Here is a 14,478-nt window from a genome sequence, read left to right on the forward strand (position 1 = left end):
TGGCCAACTTTTTCTGAGTAAGCATAGGAGCAGCATATTTTGATAAGATCTCAACTCATGCTAGTAATTGGCCTAAGGATCACATCTAAGAGCTAATGATTCAGATATTTGATTTTTTAATCTTATGCTGAGCAGATGAGTAAAAACTGAAATGGTAGTGGAGAATAATTTGAAAGAAAAAATTTTAAGGTCTCATTCAATGAGAAAAATAATTGATCACAATAGTTTATAAATGACTACATTTTTTTTGTTTCATTAAAAAAAAACCCGGCAGTTAATTTTTTTATGAGGTCAAATCATACCTAGTACCTTAAATCCAATGGATGCGATTTTCCCTCCATCTTTTGTGTAGATTACTTAAAAAAGAATGCTGGGGAATTTATAGTGTGATTAAGGAGAAACAACATATATCCCCAAGGTGTAAGGTTTCTGTGAGCAGTGCATGCTCTTATGGGCTTTACAAAAACTTGTGTTAGCACAAAGCATTATAACTTTCTTTAGATTGTAACTTTCACATAAGGGACAATCTATTGTGATGTCAGAAAACCAACACCCTCAAAGACAAATATATTACCAGAGTTGAGTACCCGTAAGAGTCGGCAAAGATAAATGTTTAACAGTGTTTAAACAGAGTGTTTATGTTAAATCAAATAGAGAAAACCAAACACTAATGAAGAAATCTGCAAATGAACAATAAACTAGGTAATCAGAACAGGTACTTGCATTAATAGCAGGATATTGGTATTACTAGTGTATTTGTTTTACAAATAATGTGAACAATCCAAATTTACCTCCAGGTTTCACCACTGTTTGGTGGCATTTCTGCAACAGCAGCTTCCCGTTATGATCTTTTTAGTGCTTATTAAAGTTATCCAAGTGTATACCTACCTCTCACTTCACAAGTATGATAGTCCAGAAAAGAGGCCAGAAGCCGTAGCTCAGAATATTAAAGCTTTTCAGATATAGGAATCTTTTATTTTTGTATTTAGGAAATATACTAATATCTCTCCTAGACAGAAATTTTCACATGGAAACATCCCTGTTTTATTAAACTGCGTTGTTAGTGGCCTTGACAAAGTCTTTTGGGATTTTTTTCCCTTCATCCTTCTCAGCATCATTCTGATACAAAACTGTAAGCTTCTGTATATAGATGAAATATATATATATATGTATATACTTTCCCTCATTTAAATTAATTTGTACATGTATATACATAAGATTGTTAATGATCAGTACTTACATAGTTTTAAATGTTGCATGTATGTCATAATTTGGGCATATAATTGTTTTTATTAGCATATATTAATTGTACAAAATAATGGATTTCATTATGACATTTCTATCCATGTAGATAATGTATCTTGATTATAATTAGCTGAATATGTTTGTTTTTACTGTTAAAACATAGTCTAGTGGAAATTTCAAGCCAACTATTATGTGGTCATCCTAAAAGCAAAGCAACTTCTATCTCACCCACAATTATTTTATAATAATGTTTTAAGAGGAACAATAAAATATCATAGCGCAGAGTGAAATAAAACAAAACAAAAACTTAAATGGCCAACTTAGCAGTTGATAGTATTTGCAAGATGAGCAAACAATTCAAGATTCTGTCTGAGACCATCATATCTACTTTGACTTCATCTTTTAGAATCAGTTTTCTGGGGCTGGGAAGGTGGCTCAGTGGTAGAGTGCTTGTCTTGCATGCATGAGGTCCTGGGTTTGATTCCTCAGCCACACACATAAGCAGACAAAGCTGGAAGTGGGGCTGTGGCACAAGTGGTAAAGCACTAGCCTTGAGCTGAAGAGCTGAAGGACAGTGCCCAGGCCCAGAGTTCAGACAAAAAAAAAAAGTAAGAGTCACTTCCTAAAACTTGACTTTTAGTTTAATAGCACATGGCCACATGCATGGCAGTTCCAATAGCAGTACATCTGTCAAGGTCATGAAGACCTGGGCATTTGATTCTAAGTGCAGTGTTTACCTATACATGATCCCTTGTATATTCTCTGTAATAAAGGCTGTGCCATTAGCCCTTAAGAATCTGTATTTGCTCTAATGAGAAAAAGGGGCACATAACCCCATTGAGTAAACATTCTACTCAAGACCAAATGGAAAGGAATGCAATGTTCAGATCACTGGGAAATCTTCATTAGAAAATTCTAGGAATCAGTAGTACATTATGGACTAGTATTAGTCTATCAAGTATCAGGTCACTTCAAGTATTTACAACTGTCAAAGGAAAATACTACTCCATTGTCCACTGGCAGAGTCTGTCCCAAAGCTTCTTGTTAGTGGTTAGTAGAGACAAAGTTTCAAACAGGCTATCTTCCTCCTCCCCGTCCCCTCCCCTCCCCCCCTCCCCCCCTCCACTATTGTTAAACTATATGTTCTCTCTCTTTCTCTCTCACTCACAAATTAAACACATTTTATTAGCTCACAAAAACAGAAACAAAATATGGACTTTTAAACTCTATAGTTTTTATTTTAAAATAAATTAATTTTGCTACTATCACAAGTATTAAAGAATGGTACACAAAGCAAATCACAGCATAATTAATTCTTTTGCTAAGACAAAAGTTCAACACTTTAAACATTCAGAGTCTTAAAATATATACTATATATTAAATAAAGAGCATAGCTAGTGTTATACAGCAAGTGAAATATTTCCAGTATACCACAAGAAAGTGAAATGATTTTTTAAAAAATTATTATTTCTGATACTGACTAAAAATAGTATTAGTATAGTAACAACATGGCTTGTCCTTTAGTAGTGATTGTCAGTGCTTAGAAAGATTGAGCCATATATGTTTCCAACTTTGTTCAAGTTTTGTTTTGAATTTAAAATATTCTATTTGAATTGTTAAAATTTATTTAATTTCCTATTATTTTGTGAATTTTCATGACATGAGATTTAAAAATATGTATCTAGGCTTCTCAAGGCTAAACATATTTTATCCTTTATTAAGAAAATAATATAGTGAAATTTCATTTCAATTGTCCTTTAAAGAGTAAATTGGAGGTAAGTGAACTTTGGCATAGTCATAGTGATTGGGGTTGTATAATGGGTCCATGGATAATCTTCATATATATTATTATACCTACAAATATATCTGTCTATTTTACTTTTCTATTCAATTGTTATTAATGACCATGGACAACATTATAAAATGAGAATGAAATTTTACTTCTTAGAGCAATCTCTACTAAGCAATCTTTATTAAAACTTTAGATGAAATATTTAAAATTTCAGCTGTGGATAAAGCAATGATACCCAGTTGCATTTGAAGGAAGATGCATTTTATAATTTTAGAGTCAATGAACCATGAATGCCTCTTTAACTTTTTGATTTTGGTAATAGGATATCTCAAAGTTTGCAGAGAAAGACAACATAGTTCTTGGAGAAGGTGGAATCACACTGAGTGGAGGTCAACGTGCAAGAATTTCTTTAGCAAGGTAAATATTTGATTATTGGTTCAGTAAAAAATTTGATGTATATATCATGTGTGGAAAATATTAGAGACATTTCTCTATTATTGTTTTATATTCTGTTTCAGGAGTTGAAAATTTCATGGGAGGAGCATATGGCTAGTGAGTTAAGAACTATAGTTAATCATATGGTATTCAGAATTGGTAAAGATGCACAGATCATCCCATGACAAAACAAGAAACCTTTGTGTATTGTGTGTGTGTGTGTGTGTGTGTGTGTGTGTGTGTTTGCAAGTACTTGCAGTGCATGCCCACGTATATTAATCTCTCTCTTTTGTCCTAAAGCCACCAGTATCCAATCATTGGAGCTCAACCTTTATTACTTTATCTAATCCTAATCATCTAATTACTAATAATATAATGACATAGTGTTCAGATTTGAAGATAATGACATTTTTCCAAAGCGCATTTCCTTATTTTTGTACTTGTGCATCTGTTTGCCTTATGATGTGGTTTACTACAAAGAGAAAACTGAAATTCTTCAGAGATTAAGAAAAGTGAAGATAAATTTGTTAATACCATCCTACACTTCGTTTTCTCCATTCCCCTCAATGCATGTACAGAACTGCTTTAGGCTTCCACTTACGTTTTTTAGTTCAGACAAACATGCATTTTTTTCAAAAAGGTTATTAATAATTATTATAACAGAAATAGTGAAGCAAATGAAGAAAGTGAGTTTAATGTTTGTAATCTTTAAAGTAAAATGAGACAAGCACACCTGACATTGTGGAAGTCGGAGATACTTTGGGAGTGACGTGTTTGGTCTATGCTGGAGCACATATAGTTAATTTTGGTCAATAAGTAAATATCATTTTAAATTGTAACTTTCTGTTTAAAAATAATGATTAGAGATGTGGGACGTCAAATGTTCCTCCAGTTTTATTCAAACAAAATTCTTCCCACTGTGTTTCCAAGGTTGTTGAAAGATCACATTAATTCACTGATGAATTGGCTCCTTTCTCTTTTCTCCTGCTTCCAAAAGCTGAAACAACCAAAAAAAAAAAAAAGGTCACTAAGTACTTGATGCAAGTGCCTACTGCCATTGTCAGGTGCAGTGTAGTATCGTGTGTGTGTGTGTGTGTGTGTAATCTAAATTTTCAATACAACTTTGCAAAGAAAATTTCAGGAGGTAATAGAGGATGATAGGACTTAACTTGTCAAAAGTCACACGGGGTAAGAATAGCCACACAGAAAAAAAGAATCAGTATGTGAGCCAGGTCAACTTGACTCTAGTATAGTATAGTATACTATACTCTAGTGTAGTATAGTATACTATACTCTAGTATAGTATAGGCCTTGATCTTGAAATTATACTGTAAAGTAATAGATTTAAAAAATGGAAATGGATGAACAGATTAATGAGCAAATCTTGAACTGGAGACTTAGCCTTAAGCATTCCACTTTAGATCCAGGTAAGGTTTAGCATTTGGCTTCTAGACATTCAACATAGCTTTTGTATTTACCTATTTAAGATTTGCTCCTGTTGTAATACACACATATTTTAAATTGTGACTAAAATTGTTTTTGCTTTCAGAATTGTACCTGTGTATTATAAGAATATAATTTGTAAGCACTTTAGAAACTGTGTTCATAGATATAGAATAAGCTGTCTTTTTCTGTTACTAATAATACACAGACTAGGTAAATCATAAAGAAAAGAGATTTCTTTTGATCCACAGTTCTGACCTAAATTAAGAAGACTTGTCAGAGTCCTAAGACAATACAGTGAATCACATTGTAAGAAACAGGGAACGTGTGTGTGCACACGCATGTGCATGTGTGTGTGTGTGTGTGTGTGTGTGTGTGTGTGTGTGATAGTCCCTGATCTCTCTCTTTCTCTCTTTTTTCATGAAGTCACTATAATCTCACTATAAGGACTCAGTCTTCTAAACATGGTAGTTGGATTATGTTTCTTCTCTTCTAATACCTTACAAGGGAAGTGAAACTCCAGTATGAGTTTTGGAGAAACTGTATTGAGACCATAGCAGAGAGACAAGCACATAATATGGACAAAGAAAGACCTTGAAGTCACATTTTGGTGGAGATCTTTGCCCTCCCATACCATCTTCCAAGTAATTTACAACATCAAGGTTCTTTTAGATTTTTATGTTTACTTTGAACTTTAACAATATTACCTGAAGCATTTAAATGTTTTGATGAGATTATCTCATGACTTTTTTAAACCAACTCAGTGGAGTTTTTACTTTTGAAATTTTATTTCGTAACGTAAAAAAAGTAAAATGCATACAAATATCTGTTCTCAATTATTTATCCTTTCCTTTATTTTTTTTTGCCATTACACTCAGGGATGTGATTAATTATGGAGAAGGACTGCAGGTTAGAGTCAGCAACATGGAAAAGGAGTGAAGCAGAGCTTAGGAAATCCCAGGCAGAGATCTAGTTGTTTCTCCTAAGGATTTTCATGCATAACACTTTATTCTGTCAACAATGATGCATTTTGCAAATGTAGAAGCTTGCCGGAGCCTTGGGGTCCAGAGCTCTTGATTAGATCAGTTTCATAGGTGCACAGTCTCTTCAGATATTAGTTATCCCTTCTCCAGCTCCCAGATGTCAAACTAATGCCATGTGGTCAAAGCCTCATGCATATAGAAACACTCTTAGCAGGCAAGATATTTGAAGGTGCAGAGGTCATTTCCAAGGTGTTAGCTAAGAACCAGTTTTTTCTTTGCCATATGCATAATTTGAATAAAAGGCTGCTGTTAACCCTTTTGTTTTCCTTTCCTTCTTTTTTGAAAGTTTATGTAAGGGTCTCAAAGACAGACAATACAGAGCAAAATGAAGCATCAGTTATAAAGCCACAACCACTGTTATCAATTTGGTGATTGTACTTATCACTTTGAAAAATCACTAAAATATAATTTCTCTAAGGGATCCCATTTGTTGGTTGTCTTTACATTTTGCAGTTGAAATAATCTCCTTTCATTGTTTTCTCAGAAAAATGGGAGCTCGTTGAAGGGCAGTGACTTCTTAGCATTTCCAGCCTGTGATTCCTGCCTCTAAATAAATACTATTGTTATTTTGTTATTTCAAATTGAATTATATCATGCAAGTCAGTCTGTAACTTGTGCTCATTTATGCTACTTAGAGTCAACAAAACTTCTTTAGCATTTGTTTTAGTGTTGTTTTTAAGAGTGTTATTAAAAGCCATAAAAATCACTCATGATGTCTCTTTAACCTTCATTTGATATAATCTACACTATTAAAGTCATACATGAAAGAAGCTTCTACCAGGGCTACTTTGCCCTGTGTTTCTAAGTGTTATTCCCATGAATGCATGTAGTAGACTGTCTAAAAATATCATGTGTATTAAATGTAATGAGAGATGTTGAGGAAAATCTAATTTAATTTCAATTTTCTTTTTAGAGCAGTATACAAAGATGCTGATTTGTACCTCTTAGACTCTCCTTTTGGACACCTAGATGTTCTAACTGAAAAACAAATATTTGAAAGGTATGTTATTTGAATAAGTTACTTATGATGCTAATATTAAAGGACAAAAATTACTATAGCCTCTACATTTTAGGGACATTTTATTTCTTATAAGCATATGTACCCACATTATTGTGACTCTGTAGTTAAAGATCACTTAAAACATTTTCTGGTTACCATTTGGTAAATCTATTTCTTACAATGCTATAGTATTAGAGCAACTATTATGTCTGCATGTATAGTCTGTAACAAATCTTTTATTATTTGTATTGTTTATTATACCTAAAATTTTTACTTACTTTAGTTGTTAGAGTATTTTATTCTCGCTCTCTCTTTTTAGATGGTAAGCTACTAACGGAAGAACACAGCAGAATGGCTTAGTGGTTTAATAGTGATTACTCAAACTAAGTAGCCACTTCAATGTTTCCTTAGATTTTAGTCACACAGAGCTCAGGGTTTATATTCCTTGGATATCCTAGTAGACTTTAATAGGTGTGAAGTCCCTAAAAGCAGGAGTTAGTTATGTGACTTGATTTCAAACTTTCAAAGTGGTTTTATGGACTATAAAATAGTTATTAAGAGAGTAACTATTACACTCTACTAGAAATAATTTTCAATGAATAAGGCTATACTTGTACGTATAGTATGGTATCATTATAGTATGTATGGTATTGTTATTACTAGAAGCATTATTTCCTAGAATTCAAATTTTTGCTTTATTTCAGGTTTTTCTTTTATATGTCCTCAAGAGATGTGAAATATTCGATGTCTGCTTTCTTTCTTTTATCATATACTAAATACTTAGGCCTTATTCTACTACATTAAAACATAAAGCCAGGAGGAATGGGAAGGTGGCTCAGTGGTAGAGTGCTTGCCTTGCATGCCTGAGGCCCTGGGTTTGATTCCTCAGCACCTCATAAGCAAAAAGAAAAAAGTCAGAAGTAGCACTGTGGCTCAAGTGGTAGAGCGTTAGCCTTGAGCTGAAGAGCTGCAGGACAGTGCCCAGGCCCAGAGTTCAGGCTCCACGACCGGCCCCCTCCCCCCCCCCAAAAAAACGCATAAAGCCAAGGAAAACATTTGTTCAGGCATTATTTTTCCCTAAGGTACAATTTTGTGGCTTTATTTTGCTTGGTATTTTCTCTGTGTGTGTGTTGTGTGTGTGTGTGGTGTGTGTGTGTTGTGTGTGTGTATTGTGTGTGTTGTGTTGTGTGTTGTGTGTGTGTGTTGTGTGTGTGTGTTGTGTGTTGTGTGTGTGTGTGTGTGTGTGTGTGTGTGTGTGTGTGGTGTATGTAGACACATTAAAATAATTTGTCCATCATAAATCCCAGATATCTCATCTCAGCTGTGGGAATGTGGGAATGGCATGCCAACTCCCACCAATGCAATCTCCACTCAAATCCTTCCCAGTTCTCATTTTTACTCAGAAGTTTCCAAACCAGTCACTATAATCTTAATATGCTCAACATGAAATATAAGAGGAAATCAATTGAAAAAGTCAAGGAACAAAGTAGATCTGACATTTTGAAAATATGTGGAGATGAGGCATTGAAGTTTAGTTGGCCTCCCCGTTTCCTGGGGAGGTAAACTAGACAAAATGTAAATGCTTTATTGGAAATAAGACACTACCAAATATCAACATTTTAATTTCTTTCTTGGTCTGTTCCGCATTACAATATAGCATCTGTTTCATGCTATAGAATTTAAAAAGCTCCAGATTATTTATTATAGAGAATTTACTATCAGAATCACTTTAAGTACGGTAACAAAATGGTTTGATAGAGATTTTTATATAGTGAAATATTGCTAAAATGACATACATATATTTTATAATGAAATACTTATGAAATTGATATCTTATTTATATCTTTTTATATTCTTAAAGCTGTGTCTGTAAATTGATGGCTAACAAAACTAGGATTTTGGTCACTTCTAAAATGGAACATTTAAAGAAAGCTGACAAAATATTAATTTTACATGAGGGTAGCAGCTATTTTTACGGGACATTTTCTGAACTCCAAAACCTACGGCCGGACTTCAGTTCAAAACTCATGGGATTTGATTCTTTCGACCAGTTTAGCGCGGAAAGAAGAAATTCAATCCTCACGGAGACCTTACGCCGTTTCTCCTTAGAAGGAGACGTTTCTGCCTCCTGGAATGAATCCAGAAAACAATCTTTTAAACAGACTGGAGAGTTTGGAGAAAAGAGAAAGAACTCTATCCTCAATTCAATCAACTCCGTAAGGAAATTTTCAGTGGCACAGAAGCCTCCTTTACAGATCAACGGCATCGAGGAGGATTCTGATGAGTCCCTAGCAAGAAGACTGTCCCTGGTTCCAGATTCTGAGCCGGGAGAGGGAATTCTGCCTCGCAGCAACATGATCAACGCGGGCCCCACGTTTCAGGGTCGGAGGAGACAGTCTGTTCTGAACTTAATGACACATTCACCTAGCCAGGGCCCGAGCATTCATCGCAGGACCACAGCCTCCACCAGAAAAATGTCTTTGGCTCCTCAGGCAAGCTTAACGGAGATGGATATTTATTCCAGACGCTTATCTCAAGAGAGTGGTGTAGACATCAGTGAAGAAATTAATGAAGAAGATTTAAAGGTACGTATTAACTATTAATTTATTTTTTTTTGCTCCAATTCCAAGACTGAAATTGAATGCAATGCGATATGGAGCCTGTGCCCTTCATTTAATGGAGTTGGGATAAAGTTTAAGACCTAGAAAATCCAAACCTAAAAATTAAGTAGGGAGGGGTGAAGGAAGGGGTGGAACGGGATGGGTGAGAATGTTCAAAGGGCTGGCATTGATCACCAGGCTCCGCATCCTCATCAACTGCTCTGTTCAATGGCAACCTCAAGCTTCCACCAGCTTCCATGCTGGGCATTTTAGAGATAGAGTTTCAAGGACTTTTCTGCATGAGCTGGCTTTCACTGTGATCCTCCAGGCCTCAGCATCCTGAGTAACTAAGATTGCATGCCTGAGCCCCAGGTACCTGGCTATTATATTTTACTAGATAATTTCTCTGCCTTGGATTGTTTATTATGGAAAGAGTTGTAATAAATTAACATATTTAACAGCGTCGGTTATTTAAAAGCGGAATCACAAGTCATTCAATATCTCCAGGCTAGAGATTTTCCTTTGTGAAATGGAGGAATAGGTGATCCCCCAAAGCACATACTCTCAGTACATCCATAATGTTCAAACGGTTTCTTAAAGAATAATTCATCAGTATGCTTTAGTATACACCTAAGTGAATATCTAACTATCTCGATTTGGAGCCTGTATATTTAGTTGCAAAGAATGAGTTCCTTAACCAATAATAATTATTACTTTTTGATTGTTTCTATGCCTGGTAGCATATAGCTTTAGTCTCTATTGCTATGCTAGAAGGTCACATCACGGTCCTCATCCACAGGCAAGGACACTAGACCCCAGAGAAGTTAAAACACTTGAGTGAGTTCAAACAGCTCTGAGGGTGTCAGTGATGGAATCTGAATTCAAATACTAGCCCCTATTACTCCAAAATTGCTCCTTTTAACCATGATGCTTTATTCCAGTTTCACAGCACCATTGACTTGATCAGAGGAGGAACACTAATAATATAATGCTATAAATGCCTACAATAATACAATTATACAGTCCAATGTATAGTTTTAGAATTTTTGAGAGTTTTAATACCTCTGTTTTCCAAAAGTTGTGTTGCTCCAATGGACATCATTTGGCTATTGAGTGACATCACATGTAGCATTCATAATGATAGATATTTATTAAAAATCACTTAGCTTCAAAGCAATATTCCTGATTTTGATGCCTTCAAAAAAACTACAATGTTAGCTATGGACTACTATTGTTTCGTTGTGATAACTTGTTTCATTGTGATAACTGTGATTTGTTTTTCAGGAGTGCTTTTTTGATGATGTAGAGAGCATACCAGCAGTTACCACATGGAATACATACCTTCGATATATCACTATCCACAAGAACTTGATTTTTGTGCTAATTTGGTGCTTAGTTATTTTTCTGGTTGAGGTAAGGATATTTGGTTGTTAAATATTACTGCTATTTAAAGTTAAACTAAGACTAGTTTGGAAAGTGTATGCATTCATATATGCCCACACACATATGAATTTGTGTGTATGTGTGTGTGTGTGTGTGTGTGTGTGTGTGGAATAGTTTTTAGTTTCTAGAAATTAGTATTTGGAATTGCTGTTGGTATTTTATTATTTTATTTATTTATTTATTTTTATTGTGAAAATACTGTACAGAGGGGTTACAATTACATGGGCAAGATAATGAGTACATTTCTTATCACACAGAATAGGCTAAAACACAGACTATATATGAAGAACTGTTTTTTTAAGTTATATGTATTTATTTTTTAAGTAGTTGTGCAAAGGAGTTTCAGTTCCACAAGTCAGATTATGAGTACAGTGCATCTGTGCTGCCCTTGAAAAGTCATTTTAAAATAAATTTTATTTTGTATAGTTAAGATATGTAACATGTAAAAGATTCATATGGATTGTAAAGCAATTACTACAGTAAAGCAAATTTTAGCATATTCTTCATCTTAAATAGTTAACCCATTCTCTTTAGTTTGTAATGTCAGAGCAGTTAAAACCTACGCATTTATCAGGAATCTCAATTTCAGTAAAACTTAATTACCTGCAGTTCTCATGTACATTATACTTCATACATTATACTTCTAGATAGGAGGAGTTTTTAAAAGAGTGATTAAAATACTCAAAGTAGATGATCTTTATATAAACTGAAATTAAACATTGAAAACAATTCTGCACTAAGTCCTAAGTTCATTTAACTGAGTAACATTATTTTTTTTTAAAAATTTATTGTCAAAATGATGTACAGAGGGGTTTCAGTTACATAAGTAAGGTAGTGATTACATTTCTTGTCTAACTTGTTACCCCTTCCCTCAGTTTTTCCCTCTTCCCCTACCCCCAACAGGAGTGTTATTAAACATGCAAGCAATTGCTCTTTAAATGACTGTTCTTCACAAAATGAGAAAAATATGTTTTTAATGTCTTAGAAACAATTTTAAACAATCTTTTTAGAATTTTAGATCACCTCTTGCTTAAACATTGTTTGTTATTTCTAGTGCCACCATTGTGTTTCTTTTTTATGCCCATGTAAATAACAGAGTATTTTTGTTTTATTTTGTGCTGGTACTGGGTGGGACCTCAGGTCCCCAGGTTCTTACTACTACTAAGGCTCTATCTACTACTTCAGCCATGCCTCCAGTTCCAGCACCAAGGAATTTGTTGTTTGTTTGTTTGTTTAGATTTTTGAAAGTTTGTCTTAGATGTGATTCTTCTCACACTGTCTTACCCTATGACACTGAACACAGAAGTTAATTTCCCTGAGAATGAATTTCCTTATCTTTAAAATGTGCTTGAAATGTTACTAGCTTGATGGGTAAAGAAACATTGTGATTATTAGGCACTTAATGAGGCACTTAGTGACAATTAGTAATTACTATCAGCAAGTACAATTAGTAATTACAATTAGTATTACTAATTGTCATTATCATCAATATTCTTACTTTCATATCTTTATAAAGTTCAAGATATTTGGAGGTGAACAAGTCTATAACAATGATATAATGAAAAGTTTAATAATTTCCTTTACACTTTAACAAAAATATAGGGTTGGATGATAAGGTATCTACACATGAGTAATACATATTATATTGAAATATATTTTGTTTTATCCTATCAATCTCTACTAGTTACCCTGAATGACTAACATTAATATGAATGAAACCCAGCCTGAAACACATTTACTCTTAATAATCACTTTAACATTTTTTTTTTAATTGTGAACATACTGTACAGAGGGGTTACAATTACATGGGCAAGATAATGAGTACATTTCCTAACAAGCATTGTAGCCTCCTCCTTTGTTTACCATTCACATCCCTTCCCAGCCTCCCCCCACCCCCCTACCCAATCCTCCCCTCCCACCAAAGTTGTAAAGTTCATTTTCGACATGACAACTTGTACTTCTCATTGCTGCAACGAGTCCACCTGTATCCTTATTTAAACAACTTGTTTTTCCCCTTCCCCTCCACAAATTATACCTACATCAAATACAGTGAAAGCAGGGGTTATACTGTGGGGGAGAGACATACAAAGCAACAAAGAAATAATCTTATAAATGTGTTAGAAACAAATGAATGAAAGAAAAAAACCATTTAAATACATATCTTAGGGTTCATTTTCCTAACATCACCTGATCTGACCTTTTCTGCTTGACTCATACATATACTAGATATTGCAAATAAGGGAAACCATGAGACCTATGTTTCTTTGGGCTTGGCTTACTTCACTTAATATAATTTTTTCCAAGTCTTTCCATTTTCTAACAAATGGGGCAATGCCATTCTTTCTGATGGAGGCATAGAATTCCATTGTGTATATATACCACATTTTCTTGATCCATTCATCTACTGAGGGGCATCTGGGTTGGTTTGTTAATTGAAAGATTACTTGTGAACCTTCTGTACTGAAAAATCACATCACTTTATCATCTTCAACTTCTTTAAAAAAACAGAGTCTGAATTTGGGGGTAGTTTCTGTTGACTTGAAAGGCCATTTCTCATGCTGGCTCCATATAACTGAACTTACATCCTTTGTTAGCATGATCTAGAACATTGAGTGTTGAGTTGCTACACATAAGTCTGGTATTATTTCACTTAAGGAAAGGACAATCATCCTTTATCAACAAGCAAGAAGCTAAATTATCTAATCACCCATCATTATTTGAATACTCAAAATTATTGCAAAAACATCATTTGAGTGGACAAAAATGATGATCATGTCCTTTGGGGGATAAGAAATAATCCAAACAATGATAAATCTTTTGGGTTCAATATCTTATAGTCACTACCCATCAAGTAGTTTCAAACTTTTGAAGAACAAAACATAGTAACAATAGAAAGTAGTAATTTCTAAGTTATGTACTGAAGTTATGTACTAAGTTATCCACTGAAATAATTTGTTCATCAGTATTCACAATTCTGTTGTTTTCTTTGAATCAAAATGCATGTGGTTTTTCTTTGAGACTGAGCTACTTTATTAAAAGCAGAGTGCTCTATTTATAAATATTAGTAGAACAGTTCAGTAGTACTTCATGGTATAGATCAAGAGTTGGTTTAGTTCTTTAGGGCCTCTTTCTGATGATCAGAGAACCTAATGAAATGTTATGATACATTTCTTCCTGATTTATTATATTTTTAGTTTTAATTAGCACTCAATTTGTATTTAGATTCATGATTTTACAGGACAGGTTTAGCATCTTTCTCATTCTCAATGTGAAATACAATAGTCTTTTTTTTATTCTTTCCAACCTGTTAAACTAAAAAAAAAATTGTTTGTTACCACTTATCATTAGCAAGTCATTTTGAAAAAGAAATTAATCTACCTTTTGTGTATTTTTACCATTTTCCCTACGGAGCATATCTTCTATGAGTCTTTAGATATTAACACAAAGCAAATAGACTATAAAATTTCTATTAACACA

At 34.0% G+C, this 14,478-nt stretch overlaps 1 protein-coding gene across 1 annotated transcript in view; it reads left to right on the forward strand.

The window, feature by feature from the left end:
• Cftr (CF transmembrane conductance regulator) overlaps positions 1-14,478 on the forward strand; it is a 143,985-nt gene that overhangs the window by 78,083 nt on the left and 51,424 nt on the right. Inside the window, exons 16-19 of the mRNA XM_042695895.1 lie at positions 3,360-3,454; positions 6,872-6,958; positions 8,820-9,543; positions 10,843-10,971. Coding sequence (XP_042551829.1) covers positions 3,360-3,454; positions 6,872-6,958; positions 8,820-9,543; positions 10,843-10,971 — 1,035 coding nt within the window. The remainder of the gene's footprint in view (positions 1-3,359; positions 3,455-6,871; positions 6,959-8,819; positions 9,544-10,842; positions 10,972-14,478) is intronic.

The sequence above is a fragment of the Dipodomys spectabilis genome, unplaced genomic scaffold, assembly GCF_019054845.1.
Source record: "Dipodomys spectabilis isolate Male_0828 unplaced genomic scaffold, ASM1905484v1 ptg000197l, whole genome shotgun sequence".
Classification (NCBI taxonomy): Eukaryota; Metazoa; Chordata; class Mammalia; order Rodentia; family Heteromyidae; genus Dipodomys; species Dipodomys spectabilis.